Source organism: Nematostella vectensis, chromosome 5 (assembly GCF_932526225.1).
Source record: "Nematostella vectensis chromosome 5, jaNemVect1.1, whole genome shotgun sequence".
In the NCBI taxonomy this organism is placed as follows: Eukaryota; Metazoa; Cnidaria; class Anthozoa; order Actiniaria; family Edwardsiidae; genus Nematostella; species Nematostella vectensis.
This window is the reverse complement of record NC_064038.1, coordinates 14,896,571-14,914,267: the sequence shown is the minus strand read 5'-3', so window position 1 is coordinate 14,914,267 and position 17,697 is coordinate 14,896,571. Positions and strand designations below refer to the sequence as shown.

The 17,697-nt window shown below is 42.6% G+C and overlaps 3 protein-coding genes across 3 annotated transcripts in view; all 3 read left to right on the top strand.

Moving 5' to 3' along the window:
- Window positions 1-1,387, top strand: part of LOC5503994 — a 56,074-nt gene extending 54,687 nt beyond the window's left edge. Inside the window, exon 15 of the mRNA XM_048727297.1 lies at window positions 1,290-1,387. Within this exon, the coding sequence (XP_048583254.1) occupies window positions 1,290-1,387 (98 nt within the window). The remainder of the gene's footprint in view (window positions 1-1,289) is intronic.
- Window positions 1,388-5,981: 4,594 nt separating this feature from the next.
- LOC116611741 lies at window positions 5,982-9,387 on the top strand. Its single transcript, XM_048727296.1, has 7 exons — window positions 5,982-6,129; window positions 6,633-6,808; window positions 7,532-7,604; window positions 7,673-7,765; window positions 8,511-8,767; window positions 8,978-9,086; window positions 9,302-9,387. Exons 1-7 carry the CDS (start codon window positions 5,982-5,984, stop codon window positions 9,385-9,387), a joined length of 942 nt encoding a protein of 313 aa, XP_048583253.1.
- Window positions 9,388-9,625: 238 nt separating this feature from the next.
- The window catches only part of LOC5502251, a 108,897-nt gene continuing 100,825 nt past the window's right edge, over window positions 9,626-17,697 (top strand). Inside the window, exons 1-7 of the mRNA XM_048727654.1 lie at window positions 9,626-9,825; window positions 13,895-14,020; window positions 14,406-14,498; window positions 15,768-15,905; window positions 16,026-16,276; window positions 16,383-16,482; window positions 16,809-16,913. Coding sequence (XP_048583611.1) covers window positions 9,690-9,825; window positions 13,895-14,020; window positions 14,406-14,498; window positions 15,768-15,905; window positions 16,026-16,276; window positions 16,383-16,482; window positions 16,809-16,913 — 949 coding nt within the window. The 5' untranslated portion in view covers window positions 9,626-9,689. The remainder of the gene's footprint in view (window positions 9,826-13,894; window positions 14,021-14,405; window positions 14,499-15,767; window positions 15,906-16,025; window positions 16,277-16,382; window positions 16,483-16,808; window positions 16,914-17,697) is intronic.

Below are 17,697 nucleotides of genomic sequence, written 5' to 3'. Positions count from 1 at the left end.
TTTCCGTTTGCGTTCCTCGTCTTTCCTCGTTGTCTTCTGAAGAAAATATGATCACTGTTTTTGCGAACAAGTGTGGTCTTTTAGCATTTCTTCTAATTTTGAGGATTGGGAACCGTTGAAATTATCTGTGATCTATACTAATACATAAAGGACACAACTTTGAGCCAGATATCAAGCATTTTATTAGAGGTGAAATTGCTGTAACGCACACCAAAATGGCGCCGTGTTTTTGTCACGGAATGTAATAGGATGGGTAAAAAATATGTCTTCATTTTCATTAACGACTAGTCGTGCGTAGTAGTGCGTATTCAATACTTGATATTGATATTTAGTCAGAGCACCGAGAGGACAAAGACGACTTAAAGAATTTAGCGATGTTTGCATATTTAGTGAGATGGAACAAAATGTTATTTACATACACAGCATAAATATCAAAGGAAATTATCAAGGTTTGTGCAAACAAATGTGGGTCCTGTTGCTGCGATTTTTGCATCTTTATCCTTTGTCTGAATGTTTGTCTCTTACACGATTATTTGTATTGTAAACAATAACGTTACGTACATTTATTAGCATATAAGGTCCACTAGTTTTTCTTAGCTCACATTAACCCCTCATTCTTGTAATATTCACATGCAACCGTTTTCCCACTATCGTACTAAAGATCGTTATATGTTTTTACATTCTTTGTCTTTGTAGAAAAAATTAAAAAAGGTTGCAACGTAAAGACTCAGGACTCAGATAAACTCAGGCGAACTCGCGCAATACTCCTTTTTTGGTGATCCTTTCGCGCCAATTCTAGCTTTAGCCGTGAGGGGACTGGGGAAGTAGGTGTTTCACAGACTGGTATATTCAAAGGGCTGTAAAAAATCGGGATTTTCAGTGAAAGCGACTTTTTAAGCATATGAGATACTAGATATTGATGAATAAACGCTTTTATTCCTTCAGATGCTCTTAAACAGCTCGCGAAGCGAGTGTCAAAACCGTAGGCGTCTCTTTGGAGGGACCAACAAGACGTGTGCGGTTGCAATGATTGCTTCTGGAGCTATAAAGAGCAGCTGAAATATGACTTTAAAAGTCAGTGCATGTTGATATAGGTAACTAAATTAAATCAGCTATCACTAAACTATCCTATCGCCCGTGGTTCCAATATGATAAAGTTAAGCTAATGTTTTTGAAATTGAAAACAAAACTTTCAAGGACGACATCACTGGAACATACTCTAATACGGGGGATTTTTCTTTTACATCATGGTCTCTTGATTCAGCCATTTTTTTTTTTATTAAGAACAGGTTTCAGACAGATGGAATTCGACATCATTGGACCTACATTAATACATGCTGCATTGGGGTCTACCCTCGCGGTCAAAGGTAGGAATGTCTTGACTTGACAAACACTGTGGTTTAAATAAGGTTCTGTAATGGTTTGGGAGCTTGCGCTGACGATTTCCAATGGCTACATTACCCTCTGGCTTCCGTCATTCAAAATCCTTGAAGCGTTATTCATTGGCCAACACCGGAACGGTTTCCAATCGCGCCCTTTTCCGCAAAGTGCTGAAAAATAAAAAAAGCATAAAGTATAATTTCGTTGTCTGACTGATGTTACGAGGAAATTGGAAATTACGAAAGTTTGCAAAATTGCAAAAGATGCCACAGCAGTAACATCGAAAGTTCGTGTAGATCTGATTTAACAAAAAAAGTCCGCCTAGACTTTGTGTTGAGTATGTGAGAAGGTGTGAATGAACCTTTATTTAGCATATAATCAACGAGCCTGTTCATACAGCTAGAGAACACTCTGGCCGGCTAAGTAACCGCGCTCCCGCACAGGGTACCCAACGTGTGGTACACAACATACATGACATTCCCCCCTCTTCTAAGGAAGCTGTTGGGTCGGGGGTAGCCTAACTAACGAAGTAACGTGTCCGATTATAAGTTCAGCCTGTCTGGCGCTATGCCCTTGTTCGCGTGTGACGACCTCCTAGGCATGTCCGGCTCTCCCGCATCCTCGGGAACTTCCTCACTTCCTAGCATATAATCAACGAGCCTGTTCATACAGCTGGAGAACACTCTGGCCGGATAAGTAACCGCGCTCCCGCACAGGGTACCCAACGTGTGGTACACAACATACATGACATTCCCCCCTCTTCTAAGGAAGCTGTTGGGTCGGGGGTAGCCTAACTAACGAAGTAACGTGTCCGATTATAAGTTCAGCCTGTCTGGCACTATGCCCTTGTTTGCGTGTGACGACCTCCTAGGCATGTCCGGCTCTACCGTATCCTCGGGAACTTCCTCACTGATCGTCGGTGGATTTTGCTGTCTTGTTGTTTGAGGGGGATTTAATGTTTCTGTAGCGTCGCCATCTCCCTCTGTGCAGCTGAGTGGCTCAGCTGCTGGCGTGGTCATCGGAAGTAGCTGGTGATCTCGGTGAGACATGCTATCTTGACAAGGAGGTGCGGTTCTTTCGCAGAGCTGGTCTGCATGACGTCGAACGTGTTGTTGGGGGAACTTGTCTGGCTGTACTTCGTACATCACATTCCCGATCTTTGTTGTTACGCAACCCTGGGGACCATTTCCCACCAGAGACGCTGAAGTCTCGATACCATACCTTGTGGCCAATGGTGAAGCATCGTGACGGTTGTGATAGTGCAGGTGCCGTCTTAGGAGATGCTGGTCTGTATGGCGACAACAAATCTAAACGTGTGCGCAGGTTTCTTCTCAACATCAGTTTGGCCGGTGTTTGCTGGGTAGTTGCATTAGAGGTGTTGCGCTGTTTCAAGAGGAAGTCGGCAATGATCTGCGATGGAGGACCCTGCCCGGCTTCGTATGCCAACTTGAAGGTTTGGACGAATCTTTCAGCCTGGCCGTTGCTCCTTGGGTGGTACGGTGCTGTAGTGGTGCTTCATGAAATTGTAGAAAGCTTCTGAAGTGAATTGTGGGCCATTGTCACTGGCTACGTGAATGGGTAGCCCGAAATGTGCAAAAAGATCATGAAGAACCTTGATGGTTGCCGGAGCTGTAGTCGTGCGCATGGGAACTATTTCCAGCCATTTGGAGTAAGCGTCAACAGCAACTAGAAAATGTATCCCATCCACGGGTCCGGCAAAGTCAATGTGTATCCTCTCCCATGGTGCTTGTGGGTATGCCCATGGGTGGTACTGCGATGGGGGTGCATTCCGTGTGGCGTTGCACTGTCCACAACTCTTTGCCAGGTCCTCAATGTCCTTATCTATTCCTGGCCACCATATGTGGCCACGGGTAAGCTCCTTCATCTTGACAATTCCTAAATGACCCTCGTGCAGCTCGTCGAGAGTGCGTGTTCTCAGTGCGCTCGGAATGACAACGCGATGGCCTCGAATGATACATCCCTCGTGAAGAGATAGTTCGGGTGCACACGTCAGGAACGGCTTCACATTGTCGCTCGGGGTCGTGCGAGGGAATCCGTTCAGCACATAATCGTGTACTTCGTGAAGCAAGGGGTCAGCTGCCGTGTGCTCTCATGTCATCTGCTGTGACGGGAAAACGGTCCATCTGTTCCACTTGGTATAAATCGGCGAGGTCAACATACCCATCCTTGGGAGCCTTGTGTTGGGGGAGGCGAGAAAGAGCATCTGCGTTGGAGTGGTCATTAGATGACCTGTATTGGATATCATACGAGTATGCCGATAACTTGGTGGCCCATCGTTGCATGCGCATGGCTGCTATGGGAGGGATTCCTCTCTTGGGGCCCAGTATGGCCATGAGCGGCTGGTGGTCCGTTCTGAGGGTGAAGTTGCGTCCGTAGAGGTAGATATGGAATCTGGCAACGCCAAAGACTATGGAGAGGGCTTCTTTGTCGATCTGTGCGTAGTTCTTCTCGCTGTTGTTCATTGTTCGCGAGGCAAACGCGATGGGACGCTCTCTTCCATCGGGGATTTGGTGCGACAGAACAGCGCGCAGGCCGTATGCCGACGCATCACAGTCGAGTATGATTGGGAGATCTGGGTTATAGGGTACCAGCACGTTGTCAACTGTGATCATTGACTTGACATTGGTGAAAGCTTTCTGGCATTTGGCACTCCAGCACCACTTGGTGTCCTTCTTCAGCAGTTGATTAAGAGGTTGTAAGACCTGTGATATGTTGGGTAGGAACTTCTGGTAGTAGTTTACCAGGCCTAAGAACGCAAGGAGCTGGGTTACATCCTGAGTTTATGGTGCCGTCTTGATGTCTTCTACTTTGTCACTCGTGGGGTGGATTCCGTCTTTGTCGATGACGTGGCCGAGGTATTTCAGCGATGGCTGCATGAATTCGCACTTCTCTCGTTGTGCTGTGAGACCGTTGGCGTGTAGGCGTCGCAAAACTTCTTCCAGGTTTGTAAGGTGTTCTTCGCTGTCTCTTCCTGTCACCAGGATGTCGTCTTGGTAACACACTACTTGTGGAAGGTCCTTGAAAATTCTGTCCATCTGTCGCTTGAAAATCGCCGCTGAGGACGCTACGCCAAATGGAAGTCGATTGTAGGCGTACAATCCTTTGTGAGTGGTCAGGGTTGTGAACTGTTTAGCAGAGTCGTCGAGTGGTATCTGGGAGTATGCTTTGGTAAGGTCTAACTTAGAAAAGAAAGACCCACCGTTCATTTTTTCTTGCAGATCTTCTAGGGTTGGAAGGGGATAGGAATCGGCCACTAGCTCAGGGTTTAACGTGACCTTGAAATCCCCGCATAGGCGTATACCACCAGATTTTTTCACCCCCGGGACAACAGGTGTTGCCCATTCGCTATTGGGGATAGGAGAGATTATCCCCTGTTTTTCTAAGTTCTCTAGCTCTGTTTCCACCTGGTGCCGGATGGCGAAAGGAACTGTGCGGTGTACTGGAGTTGCCCCACCACGGACGTGTAGCTGCGCAGCATATCCCTTGAGACAACCTAGTTCGTCGCTGAAAACATCTTGATACTTCTCTGTGAGGTCTGACAGTGCAGTGTTCTTGGTCCATCCACGACATACATCTTTGCCTCACAGCATTGGTCGTAATAACTAATGTTCGCGCTGACCACACCCGACTATTATCTCATTACCATACGTGCGAAGCTTTACTTAGCGGGTTTGAGCTCTAGGTGGTTGCATGTACTCTCGTAAACATTGCGCGGGACGATTGACACTGACGAACCCGTTTCCAGTTCCATGCTAACCGGGGACCCTTCAATGTTGACTTGTACTAGAATAGGGGGACTGGTTGTATCACATTTGAAAATGTGTAAGCACTGGATCTCATCTTCGTCCCCCTCTGAAATTTCCTGCTCTACGCAGTGGGTGGGTTTGGTCTTGCTTGCGGTGCTCTTTTTGCGATTGATACTGGACATGCAGATATCAGAAATATGCCCGCGCTTGTTGCATATGCGGCAAATGGCATTGTAGAACTTACAGTCTCTGCGCGCGTGTGTGTTTTTGCCACAGCTCATACATTTCTGTGGGGTTTGCTCCATTTTGAAAACGCGGGACTGATGTGGCCGGGCAGATTCGGGGGTCTGGGCTCCAGTCTCAGGGATTGTGTGTGCTTGGTGGAATGCATTTGCACCTTTCCCTGCCTGTTCCATTGCTTTGGCGATGGTGACTGCTTTTTCTAGGGTTAAATCGCGCTCGCACAGCAATTTTTTAGAAATAGATTCATTTGCTAAACCACAAACAAATCGATCGCGGAGGGCCTGGGGAAGAAATTCCCAAAATTACCATGTTCAGTCATTTGTTTCAATGAGGCCACAAATGTGTTGATATTTTCGCCAAGCGCTTGATTTCTTTGGTAGAATTTGTAAAGCTCTGCAATTTCGAGCGGGGGTGGTGATGTTTGGTATGTTTTGTCCTTGGGTTTTCTGGGTGAGGTCAGACCAGGTAACAGATTGTAGGTTTTGGGACCGATTAAACTAAATAGCTTCATTTATGTTGTTAGCATCAAAGAATAGCTCTAACCGTTCAACGTAACAAGTGAATGTTTCTGTGGCTTCTTCAAACGGCTGCATGTTGCCTATCGTACGACTGGCAGCCACCTTGAATTCCGTAAGATTTGATCGAGGAGTAAATGCAGGAATTGCAGTGTTTACTTACGATCCTTTGGTCGTTGAGTCCTTCACCAGCTCGTCGCCAGTTGTTGAGTATGTAGGAAGGTGTGAGTGAACCTTTATTTAGCATATAATCAACGAGCCGGTTCATACAGCTGGAGAACACTCTGGCCGGCTAAGTAACCGCGCTCCCGCACAGGGTACCAAACGTGTGGTACACAACATACGTGACACTTTGTATTGGCAATTTTGCATCCCGCTTACATATCTAGAAAGCCGTGCCCAAAATCCCGATAACGTTTAATCTTATTGATGCTACCCTATATTATTTGTTGCGCTGATTGGCATTCTTTCAATTTTTCATTCCTGACCCTTGAGTACATGAGCAGCTCTGGTGATGGAGCAGCAATTCCACAAACAAAAGGTGCACGTTAAACAACAAAGTAAAAAAGCATAGGGCGCCGTAATATCGACAGCGACAACAACAGCAGCAGAAATAATGATAAGAACAGGAACAACAATAGCAGCAGCCGCAATAATGATAACAACAACAACAACGATAATAAAAGCGACCACAGCAGTAACAATTGTTTCACGCTTTATTTTGCAGCAAAATACAAATTCTGTTGCGTTGGGATTTACTGTCCGCAATGTACATTAAAAGTGGAATTCCTAGCTTTTGGAAAAACGCTTTTGGTGAGCGATGGTCTGCGTTCCACATGCAAGGATATAGTGTTTACGACCAGCTTAGAGGCTGTTGTTCAACCGGGCTTATATCCACTAGAGGTGAGACATAACAATAGAACATAGTACGACACGAGCGCGCGCTATGTGAAGTTTTTTGTCATTTTTTTTCACGTTTCAGAATAAATTCTGAAAAAAACATATTAACAATAATTCTATAAAAGAAATAAAGCATTCTTTCTGTGCCTTTTGAAAACCTTGGTGTTTGTTTGAGGAGTTATTGAGCAGACGAAAAGTGAGTTTTGACTGCACAAAAATGTTCACAGGACAGATATCACTTTGGCTGGACGTTTTCGACTGATATTTGTCCTGTGAACGTGCCCCGTATTGACCAATGAGCGCGCGTGAAAATTCATCACTGGGATATAATATATATAGCTGCCTAGGATTTTACGGTCGCTTTTATGCTGACGTTGAAGATCGCCATATGGGTATATTACCATGAACATCATTCCTTTACGTTAAACAACAAAAAAAAGGTAATTATCCAAGGGAAAGTAGTAAAAATCAAAACAATTTTTTGCACTTTATCTATAATATGACATAATAAATATATTATCGTTTTTTTTTCATGATTCTGTATCTCAAAAGTAGAAGAAAGTCTCCTTTTAGAATAAAATGAAAACGAAAGGCGCGTCCTGGCCCATATCTTATTGAAGGAACTGCAAATCCTTTTTCCATGCATCTTTGAGTGCACACCCCCCCCCCCCCCACTTTAACAAATCCTGGCTACTTGCTCAATTGTCAATTTCATTCATCATTTAGGTTGCCTACTCCTTTGTGAACGAGAGCGCTGTCATGGTAACAAAGAAGCAGGTTGGCGAGATTCGGGTAAAAGGTAAAAATAAGTGAATATTCTAAATAATTTTATCGATCTTTCCCCACCAATTCCATATTTGTTCTTAGTTGCTTGTCTACAAAATCTCACTTTTGCGGACGGACTTCAAGAATGGTTTCAAATCGGCTGGAAAATAGGTTTCTTCAGAAAGCTCCATAAAGGTGAAGTGTTAAAAATATTAACAATTTTAAAGAAAAAATATATGCTTTCAGCACTGTTTATATTCCTAAAACGGTGGTCCTAGCATTTTTTTTTTTAATCTTTGTCCTGTATTTGGGGATGACGTACAAGAACCGCAGTGGACGCTGCCTCCATCTTCATTGACAGTGCTTATACACTAAAGGCTCGTCCACACGAGCAACTTTTACTTGACAAATTTCCGTGCGATGAACTGGTAATGCCTTTAAACAGCGGCGATACAAAAATAACAAAGCTTGCCAACACAAAATGGTGCCTCTGACAAAGAGACAGACCGTGGCAGCATCAACAGCAATAGCAGCTTTTTTAATAGTCCACAAGCATAAGAAAGGGGGGCCTACGAACTACTTTCAACGGATAAACTTTTTCAAGTAAAACTTGTTAAACGTCTTGACGATCAACCTTTTGCACTTGGCAAATAAAACTTGTCAAGTAAAAGCAAACACGCCAGCTTTTGTAAAGGTGATTTTGTAAAGTAAAAACTTAATCAACACTCAACATGATTGTAAACTGCGTGGAGCAGTCCGTATCTGCACACTGACAAGGAAATTTAGTCATATTTGAAGCGGATTTGATCATGTCTCTCAATGTCAGTTTGCGCTATAGAAATGGTCATTATTTATTTTTGTTTGTGGCAAAGGTAAGGCCTGTTGCACTCTAGCAGCAGAAGCTTACCCCCCCTCCTAAAATCCAATTTGGTTTCTTAAGGACCCTACGCATATATTTCTGAACCTGTTGAAAGCCGACTTGAGAGCCCGATCCTGGAATGGAAGCCTTTTCACCGTGTCTCTGGCCTATGCGTCCGATTCAGTTATCTCATGCCACAAATCGAGGGTTCGTCAGAGATACAATTATATCATAATTCTACTACGATCCAGCCCCGGTTATTATGGAAGCTCAGTGGTTACCATGGTATTGAGTGGTTAACAGCAAGTGTACCATTGGATGCGGAACAGGATACAAAGGTATTTTGAAGACAGGTTAAATAAGTTAATTGAAGACCTGTTAGATAAGTAAATTTTCGTTTGGGTGTGGTTGAGCCGTTGAGAAAAAAAAATCATGGCAGCATTAAAAATGCAATAAGCTTCGGGTTTTTTTTCATAATAATAGCACTCCACTTGTTTCAATGGTGACTTATATCAGTGGCCAAGTTTTCGCAATTGTCACGTGTTTAGGTAGAGTTCCTGGGTGTCTCATCAACTAATGGATCAGTTGCTATAGCAATAGACGACATCATGATCACAACAGAGAATTGCACCACAAGCCCAGCGTATGCTGCGACAGGTAAGTATCAACATCTTCATCATCATCAACTTCGTCATCATCATTATCATCATCATCAAAATCGTTGTATCTCTCTGTTTCTCTTCCCTGGATTTGGCCTGTTGGATGTATTTGGGACACCTAGAAGCTTGAGTTCCTCGAGCATTAGGGGTTTAAATGCAAAGCGCTTATAGCGTGGTTGATACTGCATAATTAGCGCTCTATATAAATACCAGATATTTTGAACATTACCACCATCATGATCAGCATCACCGCTTCTTCTCCCAAAGAAGAAATACCCAAAAGATTGCGCTGTATATGACATAATAACGCATTTACTAAAAAACGCGGCTTCCAATAAAATTCCGCACTTTGAAGAGAAAATGGGCGCTGCGACGGTTATTGGTGTAAATGGTGTAAATGGTGTAAACTTTGCTCTAAAAAGATTCAGAGGCATGTTGCGTAGTTAATTCTGTGAAGTTGTGTACGTGAATTAAGCTATTCAATACACACACTTCTGTACTTTCAATTGTTCCAGGTTACAAGTGTGCGTCATACGAGTTTCAATGCACCAGCGGTCATTGTATCAGCGGTAGCTCTCGCTGTGATAGTGATTATAACTGCATGGATAGTTCTGACGAGGATGGGTGCAAATGCTTCACCAATGAACTTACTTGTTCTTCCGGGCGATGTGTCCCGTCAATCAATTTATGTGACGGTGTCAAAGATTGCGAGCAGGGTCTTGATGAGCTAAGATGCGGTGAGCTCATTTCAAGTAACCTTGTACTTAAAGCATTCTTTGCCCTTCTGTTCGTTTGTTCAATCCCTAATTTGGTCATTGAATACGATATTTGGGAGTCCGATTCAATCATGTTTTCGCTTTTTTATCGCTTTAAAAGTGTGCACGTCGATAATTTCCACGTTATATCGCAGGAATTAGTATTTGATGCGTTTTTGTTTTTTAGTCCGGATGCCCGACCAAAGAACCATGCACTTCCGTCCATACGAAGTTTCTTTGTGGATTCTAAATAAGGAGATGGTCCCTAACAATATTCCGAGTGATGCCCATTTGACATCATTGGGCATCACAAGTTAAAACGAAAATTTGGATATACCTAAAAAAACCACAGGGTACCCAAAACGAAATATTTTAAAAATCGCGATAAATTCGCTAAAAGGGTGAAAACCGTACCAAAGGCATTGAATCTGTTTAAGACAACAAGCAGAGTATCCAACTCGGCGGAAGGTGGGTCCCGGCAAACATAGAAAACCATAGGGTATCCAAAACGAAATTTCAAAATATAGTTATAAATCCGCTTAAAGAACGATAAAACGACAAACCAAAGGTACGACCTTGTAAACGTCTTTACTTGAACGGGATTCGAAACATTTTTTCTTATAACAGTTAACAAGGATGGAAGGTTTAGTTATGTTACCAGTTAAAATGTTTCACTTTGGATAACTTAGTAATACTAACATCGATTTGTCACCAAAACACAGGCGTATCTTCGCTATCAACTCCTTTCCTAGTATCAAAAGAACAGCTTCTTATATATTTATACCCAGAAATACCCCTAGAAAAGATATCGCTGTAATCCCTGACATCAGGACGAGTTTGTACTGTCCTCGTTAGCTCATTCAAACATTCATTCATGGCATTGCAATTGCAAAAAAGAGTGCAAGGTAACTTCAGGCGACTGCAACTGCATCTCTGGGTTCTGCATGGACTTGAACCTGCACAGTTACACTTGATAAGCTTTAATACCTCATCTGGCGCCAGGGGTACATCGACATCGACTGGGACGGTGACAGGTAGTAAAGATTTGGATGGCACATGCCTTGTGTACCCAAAGTTGACCGGATCGACAGATGGAGGGCCACTGCTAAGAGCTGCCTTCCAAACGCATGTCTGTAGCTGCGCACGCTTGACATTTTCCGTAAAGGCCTCCGTTGAAGGTGGTAGTGTCTCAATCTTTGGGGTGGAACTTGCTGTTTTTCAAACTTTGCCGCCCATACCCTGTACCGGAAGCCCGACATGCTTGTTTTTTTTAATATCTTTGCTGTAGCAGGAGCCAACGAACTGCGTTGCGTTGCCGATCACCTCTTGTATTGTTGCTTGAAGAAATCCCAGGGATCTAAGGGAGTCGGGAGCCGCTTTTAGGGTGCGCAAAACAGTGCCTTTTCCGATACCAAAATAACCTGGAACCGTGTCACAGCCAGACAAAGCGTGTGGTACTAGTAAGGAAGGGATGATCTTGTGATGTTCTTGTACCGTTGTCTTGAAATCGACGATGAATCTTTGTTGTATTGGAGATGAAATAAACATCAGCGATGAAAGATCCTCACCAAGATAGTGGTAGAGGAGAAGGGCAAACACATCAGTATCATCAGCGATGACCACTGTGCATGACTGCGAATGAACACGTGCGTACTTGATAGCCTGCTGTAGAAACATCTACAAACTCCCTTCGCGGGCCAATGAACAATCCACAATATTGCCGACCCATCGAGGACAACTGCATTTGGAGACTGGTGGAGACGTGACGAGGTCTCTTTCGCAAGCCGGCTCTTGAGGTCGGACATTGCCTTGCAAATTATCATGCTGCCATCGTCGTTGAACACCGATGTTGGTACTGGTACAAGCTCGTGACTGATAACTTTTTTATATCAATTTCTCTATAACTCTGCTGTATACTATCTACTATAACTCTGCTGTATATAACAGAGGTATCATACACTTTCTTGGAGCCGACTTTGATGAACTTATTGCAGTCAGTGAATCAATGCATAACTTCAACATCTCTCTGATGCTTAAAAGATTTTCTTTATCTGAAGCGATTCTTGATTTTGTCTCTTCCTTGTGGGTATCCTGGGTGTTCTGCGATTCATCACAGTCAATGATGTTGCAGATGTCTTCCAACAAGTCACTGCAAGTGTGGAGACCTAGCGCCCATGTCTTCAGAGCCTCGGGTTTGAGAGTGATGCCAATTATACCTCCAGGAGCATGTCCATACCTCATAAAGGTGGTCTCGATGAACATGTCGCTCCGGATGCCGTTCCAAATGCCGGGCACGTGGTGCATTACATGCTCCCCTTTAAGAAACGATTATAGCACTTCTCCTCCCAAACATTCCTTCGAGTGGAGATAACACCTGCCATATCTTGCATAATTCACGTGAGAGGAAGCGAAGAAATATGGCATAATTTACTTTACTGCCAAGTTAAGGGGCCAGTCACCCTCTCTTTGCGCTCTCACATACAACATAATGATGAAGGCCGGCTTTATTAGGCACTCTATCCATAGCTTGCTTCTCCTGCTTTGACTTGCGGCCTTCTCGAGGTGTTTTAAAAGTTCGTAAATAGAATCAATTTCGCTTCGTTCAACAGGACTTTTCGCAGGAGCTCTTCACAAACAATCCAAAGTGCTCTTACATTCAAAGAAAACTCCTTTCACTAAGCAGCTTCGAAACACCAGCAAATGTCGATTCCAACGCATCCAAGAGGCCAGAGTCTTGCATCAGAATTCCGATTGCGTCAACAAAGCTCATCAACATGTGCATTAAACCTAAACTTGTCTGGATACGCCCACTCAACATCAACAGCAACCAAGTAAAGCTGTTGATCCCAGGTAAAGATGGTGTTCTGCTCACCACGTTCTCTTGTCAGATTATCTACCTCGAGAAGAGCTGTCATTATTGTATCAAGATCCGATGGTGGCATGTCAATAAGAGGCAGGTAGGATGCATATCCTACCTGGGACATATTCCATGATCCAAGTCTGGTGTTTAAGCCATTGTATTCAGGACAGGACCCCTCATCTTCTGCAATGTTGCTGAGAAAGGCAAAATCGATTTCTCTTGCCCTGGTCTTTGCGAAAAAGGCGCTGCAAAGCACTCTCAGGGGTAACACATTCTTGCGGGCAGATATATCCGGCATCTTGACAGTCTTGGAACCTTGATAGCGCTGCACTTGTACACCTTTTGCTTTTCATTAACGAGAAATACGCATTCATTTTAACCAAAATTACAAACATTTACGCCGATGGACTGTCATTAAAGCGAAAGTAAAATCATTCGAACTAAAAGGAAATACATTAATGAACTTTTCATAATTGAGTGCACACAATTGCATTTTCTTTACATTCTTTTACACTATTCGACCAGGGATAAAAAATATATTTTCATTTGCGCGTTGATACATAACAATAACACAAACAAAATATCAATAATACAAGACCTCGCAATCTATACAGTAAACGAAATATTCCTTAACATTTTTATTACCGATCTAATCCGATCTTTTTCGCTTTTTTAAATAACTACTTTGCCAATCTTTATCTGCCTTTCGCTTGCAGTGTAGCTTCTGTCATTCTGCTTCACAATCAGGCTGCTCAAGGACCTCAAGTAAAATTACAGATCTTTTGAAAGTTTTCTCATGCAAAAAGGCATACAATAAAAAAATATCAGAAGGAAATCATAAAAGTTGACGAAGATAAGTTCACAAAGGAAGTAGAAATTCAGTTAGAGCATAGTTTATATCACCACAGGGATCCCAATACATGTTCCTTATTTGGAATAAATAAAGCTCTGTTATTCCTAATGCCCAAGGCTGGTGTCGGGGCATCATTCGGAAGTTTAAATTAAAGACCCTTAGCTACAATATCATGCAAAAAAAAAAAAAAAAAAAACATCGTATGGACGCAAGTGCAAGGTTCCGTAGAAATTCAATGTTTGGCTGCGGGATTATTTGGCTTTAAATAAAATACCGGAAGCTAGTAGCTTTTTTTCTGTATTTTGGAATAAAATTAAAAGCCTCCTCCTTTATCTTAGGTGGCGGGTGTATAAAGAGTCAGTTCTCGTGCCCTGATGGCACGTGCGTTCCATGGAGCTCCACATGCAATCAATCAACAAAGGCACCCCAATGCCAAGACGAAGCCGATCTACTAGCCGTGTGCGGTTCGTAGTGTTTTCTAAATGTTGTCACCTTTTACCTTTATTGTACATATGCAAATGAAATAGTTATTTGGCCCAAGCGAATAGACATTGAGGGAAATCCGCACCCAGTTCAATGTTATAAAGGTATTCGCGTCAATAAATAAATATGTCCTTGTCCAGAGCCTGTAAATAGTTTCTTAAGTTTGATTCTCACTAGGACGCAAGCGAAACACAAGTGACTTACACTTGCGATTGCGTTCTAGTGAGAATCGACCTTCAACATCCTGAGCAAGGCTTGGATGATCACCGGCCTTTAACCTTTTATAAGGGAAACCTATGACCAATTTCACTATATATTTATTGGTACGCTGGACGGCTTCTCTAGTTCCGTCTTTGTTTCTTTCAGGTTCCAGCGTATGCCCACTGAATTCACTCAATTGCAAGGACAAACACAAGCAAAAATCTCAAAGCGGTGAGAAGTGTCGTTTCTCCTTTAAAGGTTAGCCCACTCTAGTAAAGTACTTACATTATTTTATTAAGTGTCTTCTACAGATTAAGATTTCAACGTACGCTAACGTGGCTATCAACCCAGAAGAAGGGGTGATTCTCCAGAGTTATTGTTTTTTTCAGTCCCCGGACCGACCGACCGATCGATCAATCATTACTTTATTTGCGTATCTCGCAGCAAGGCAACATACTTCAAAATGGGTGTACAATAACAGTAAATGAGATGCATATGTACAGGAACAAACTGTTTGAACCGATCAGCGTTCGTAGGTTTAATGTGACAGCTCGTGTTTGCCCACAAGTTATAATGGTTGGCTCTCACCTCCAGCCTTCTCTTTACCTGATTGTACAATGTGTTCCCTGGTTTTATGTTATCTACTTTCCCTCCTGACTGCTAGGGACTCTATGTTACATTCCTCTAAAGCATTTTCATATTTTCATATTTCAGTGACGGCACGTTTATTCTCAACGCGAGTTTCTGAATATCTTTCAAAGCGTTCTCTAGATATTTATGAAGGGGGGCGTAAACCGTAGAACCATATTCCACTATTGATAGCACGAGCGAGCAATAGACGACAACAATGTCCGATACTGGAACGCCGCAGCGCTTAAGCTGCGTAGGGCGTATTGGCGACTGTTGGCCTTCTAAACCACGTAATCACAATGTTTTGCCCAAGTCAGGTCTTAAGACAAATAAACACCGAGTAACATAAAATTGCTGATCAAAATAGGCTGACACATGATATTATTGTAGTAGAGAAAGTCAACAGACAACTCCTTGCACTTATTAAGGTTAAGGAGCATGTTATTCCTAGAGGCAAAAAAACTGGATATATGCTAAAATGTGTGGTAACAAGACAAAGTTATGTTTATTATAAGGCTACGTTCAAACGTCGTACTATCCATAAGCCTTATTCAATGCAAATGCAAGCAAATGAAGATAAAACAATCGACTCGATTCATTTGCATGTATTTACATTGAATACGGCTCATGTGTAATACAATGTTTGAACTTAGTAATGTTTATAATAACCCGTGAATTACAGTTTGGCAGAGCGTCCCTAACTGCAAGGAGAATGATTAGCTTCTAAAATGTCACACTTGGGAATTATCCAGTTGTAAACTCGCAGACTTATTAAGATAATTTCAGTCAGATATAGTAAGTTTCTCGCAGCATTAACCAAGAACGTGTAGCACTGTTAAATATGTTCGTTTGTTTTGCTGGACTATGGACATCTAAACATTTTGATATGCCTTAAAGGTCGATGCAACTTTGACAGCGGTCTTTGTGGTCTGCGGCATGACAACACTACGCGCATGCGCTGGGACTTGGCGACTGGTAGAACTCCCAGTGGAGACACGGGTCCGTCATTGGACCATACTACGCATTCTAACAAAGGTACAAAAGAAGGGATGTTGTTCATTCAAAATCCAATATTTTTCCCATCCGGCCTTTTCTAACGCTATTCAAAAACTCATTGATAATTTTGAGTCACGAAATGAACTCTAACTCTTCTAGGCTTCTTTGTCTACATCGAGGCGTCCCGCGTGGCTATGGGATCCAAGGCCTGGCTCTCGAGTGACTGGATGGATCCGGGGTCAGCGGTATGCATCCAGTTCTGGTATCACATGTATGGAGAGCACGTGGGCTCACTTAGCGTACTCGCCTTCACTAGAACTAACCAACAGGTCGTGTGGCGCATGGCAGGGAATATGGGAGACCGCTGGATTTTTGGTCAAACTATGATAGATATCAAAGGCGAATTCAAGGTAAGCGCCGTAATATTGGATGGCTGGATGCCCCCTATCAATTGTCATCCCGAAATATGTGGCTTTTCACGTTCTTGACATCATGATGCCTTGTTCTTCCTTGCAGTTTGTTATTGAGGGCATACGGGGTGACGGTAATCTAGGTGATATTGCTATTGATGACCTCGCTTTGTTGGAGGGAAGATGTAGCATGGTTGAGCAGCAAAGTAAGTGACGCTGTGGCAATTGTGAGTCAGAGCGGCCGCTCTGAAGTCTTATAAAAGCCCAATAAGTATCCATTTCTATTTGTTAATTCATTGACAGGGATACTTTTAATTATATGGTTATTTCATTTTTTTTTTCAAAAGTGTCAAATGAACAATGAAGGGGTAACTGATCGTCATTTTTTAACACTTAACAATACGCCAAGAATCGTCGGCATGTGTAACATACTTGATAAAGGCTGGTTGAAAAAATGGTACCATCTTCAAGGTACATAAGTGAATGGTCGGGGCTAAAAGTTCATACGCATTTCCGCTTTTTTTATTTGAAGTGCCCGTCTCCTGCTCGTTTGAGAGTTTTTGTGGACGATGGGACATCGGTGAAGGCTGGCAGTTATCAAGCAGTAAAAGTGCGATTCCGCCACGTCCAAATAAAAGTATGGAAATATTACTTCATTATTAAAACCCTCAAGCAATTAAGACCAGCGGTCTGAGTTCGTCGAGATTTCTCGGAAAAATGAAGTTTAGGCGCCCTAGCTCAAAACTAAACTGGTAATAGCTATGGTTGACCTCAGTATACTGTGAAAGTTTGAAGCAATTTGGATAAATATTTTTGGCGATAGAAGCCGAAAAGTAATTTTTCGTCTCCCGCACCCGGATTTGAGACAATTTCGTGGTTGTTAGAAAAAGACTAAAAACCGGTTCGCAACGCGTGATAAAACATTTGCAGCTTATATAAACCTAAAGAATAGATAATAAGGATTTCCCAGGCTAAAAGATAAGCTGTTCTGTCAGCACCTTATTATTTTACGCGATTTTATTTTATTTTATGTTTTTAGATGAATTTGAAAAGCCTTGAAATGATCGTGTTATATAGCCGATGAGATGTAGATTTGGCAAAAATGATTGCATTCATCGAAAAGAACATCATTTCTACTTTTGATATGTGAAATAAAATTTAGGGGCAAATAAAATCCGACTTTTTTACAAGCCGAAATATGACCCCCACTTGACCCTAATTATAAACAAATGCCGACTACTGTATCGTGTTTTTCCGCATTCAAACAACGCCTTCAAATCTCCAGAAAAACAAGAAAGAGCGCTCAAATCAAAAGAAATATACTGTCGGCAATACTAAAATTTAATGGTAATAATTTCATAGCATTTATTGCATTAAATTGCGATTTTTAGGCTCGCGTGATACTATTTTGTTTGCTGCCA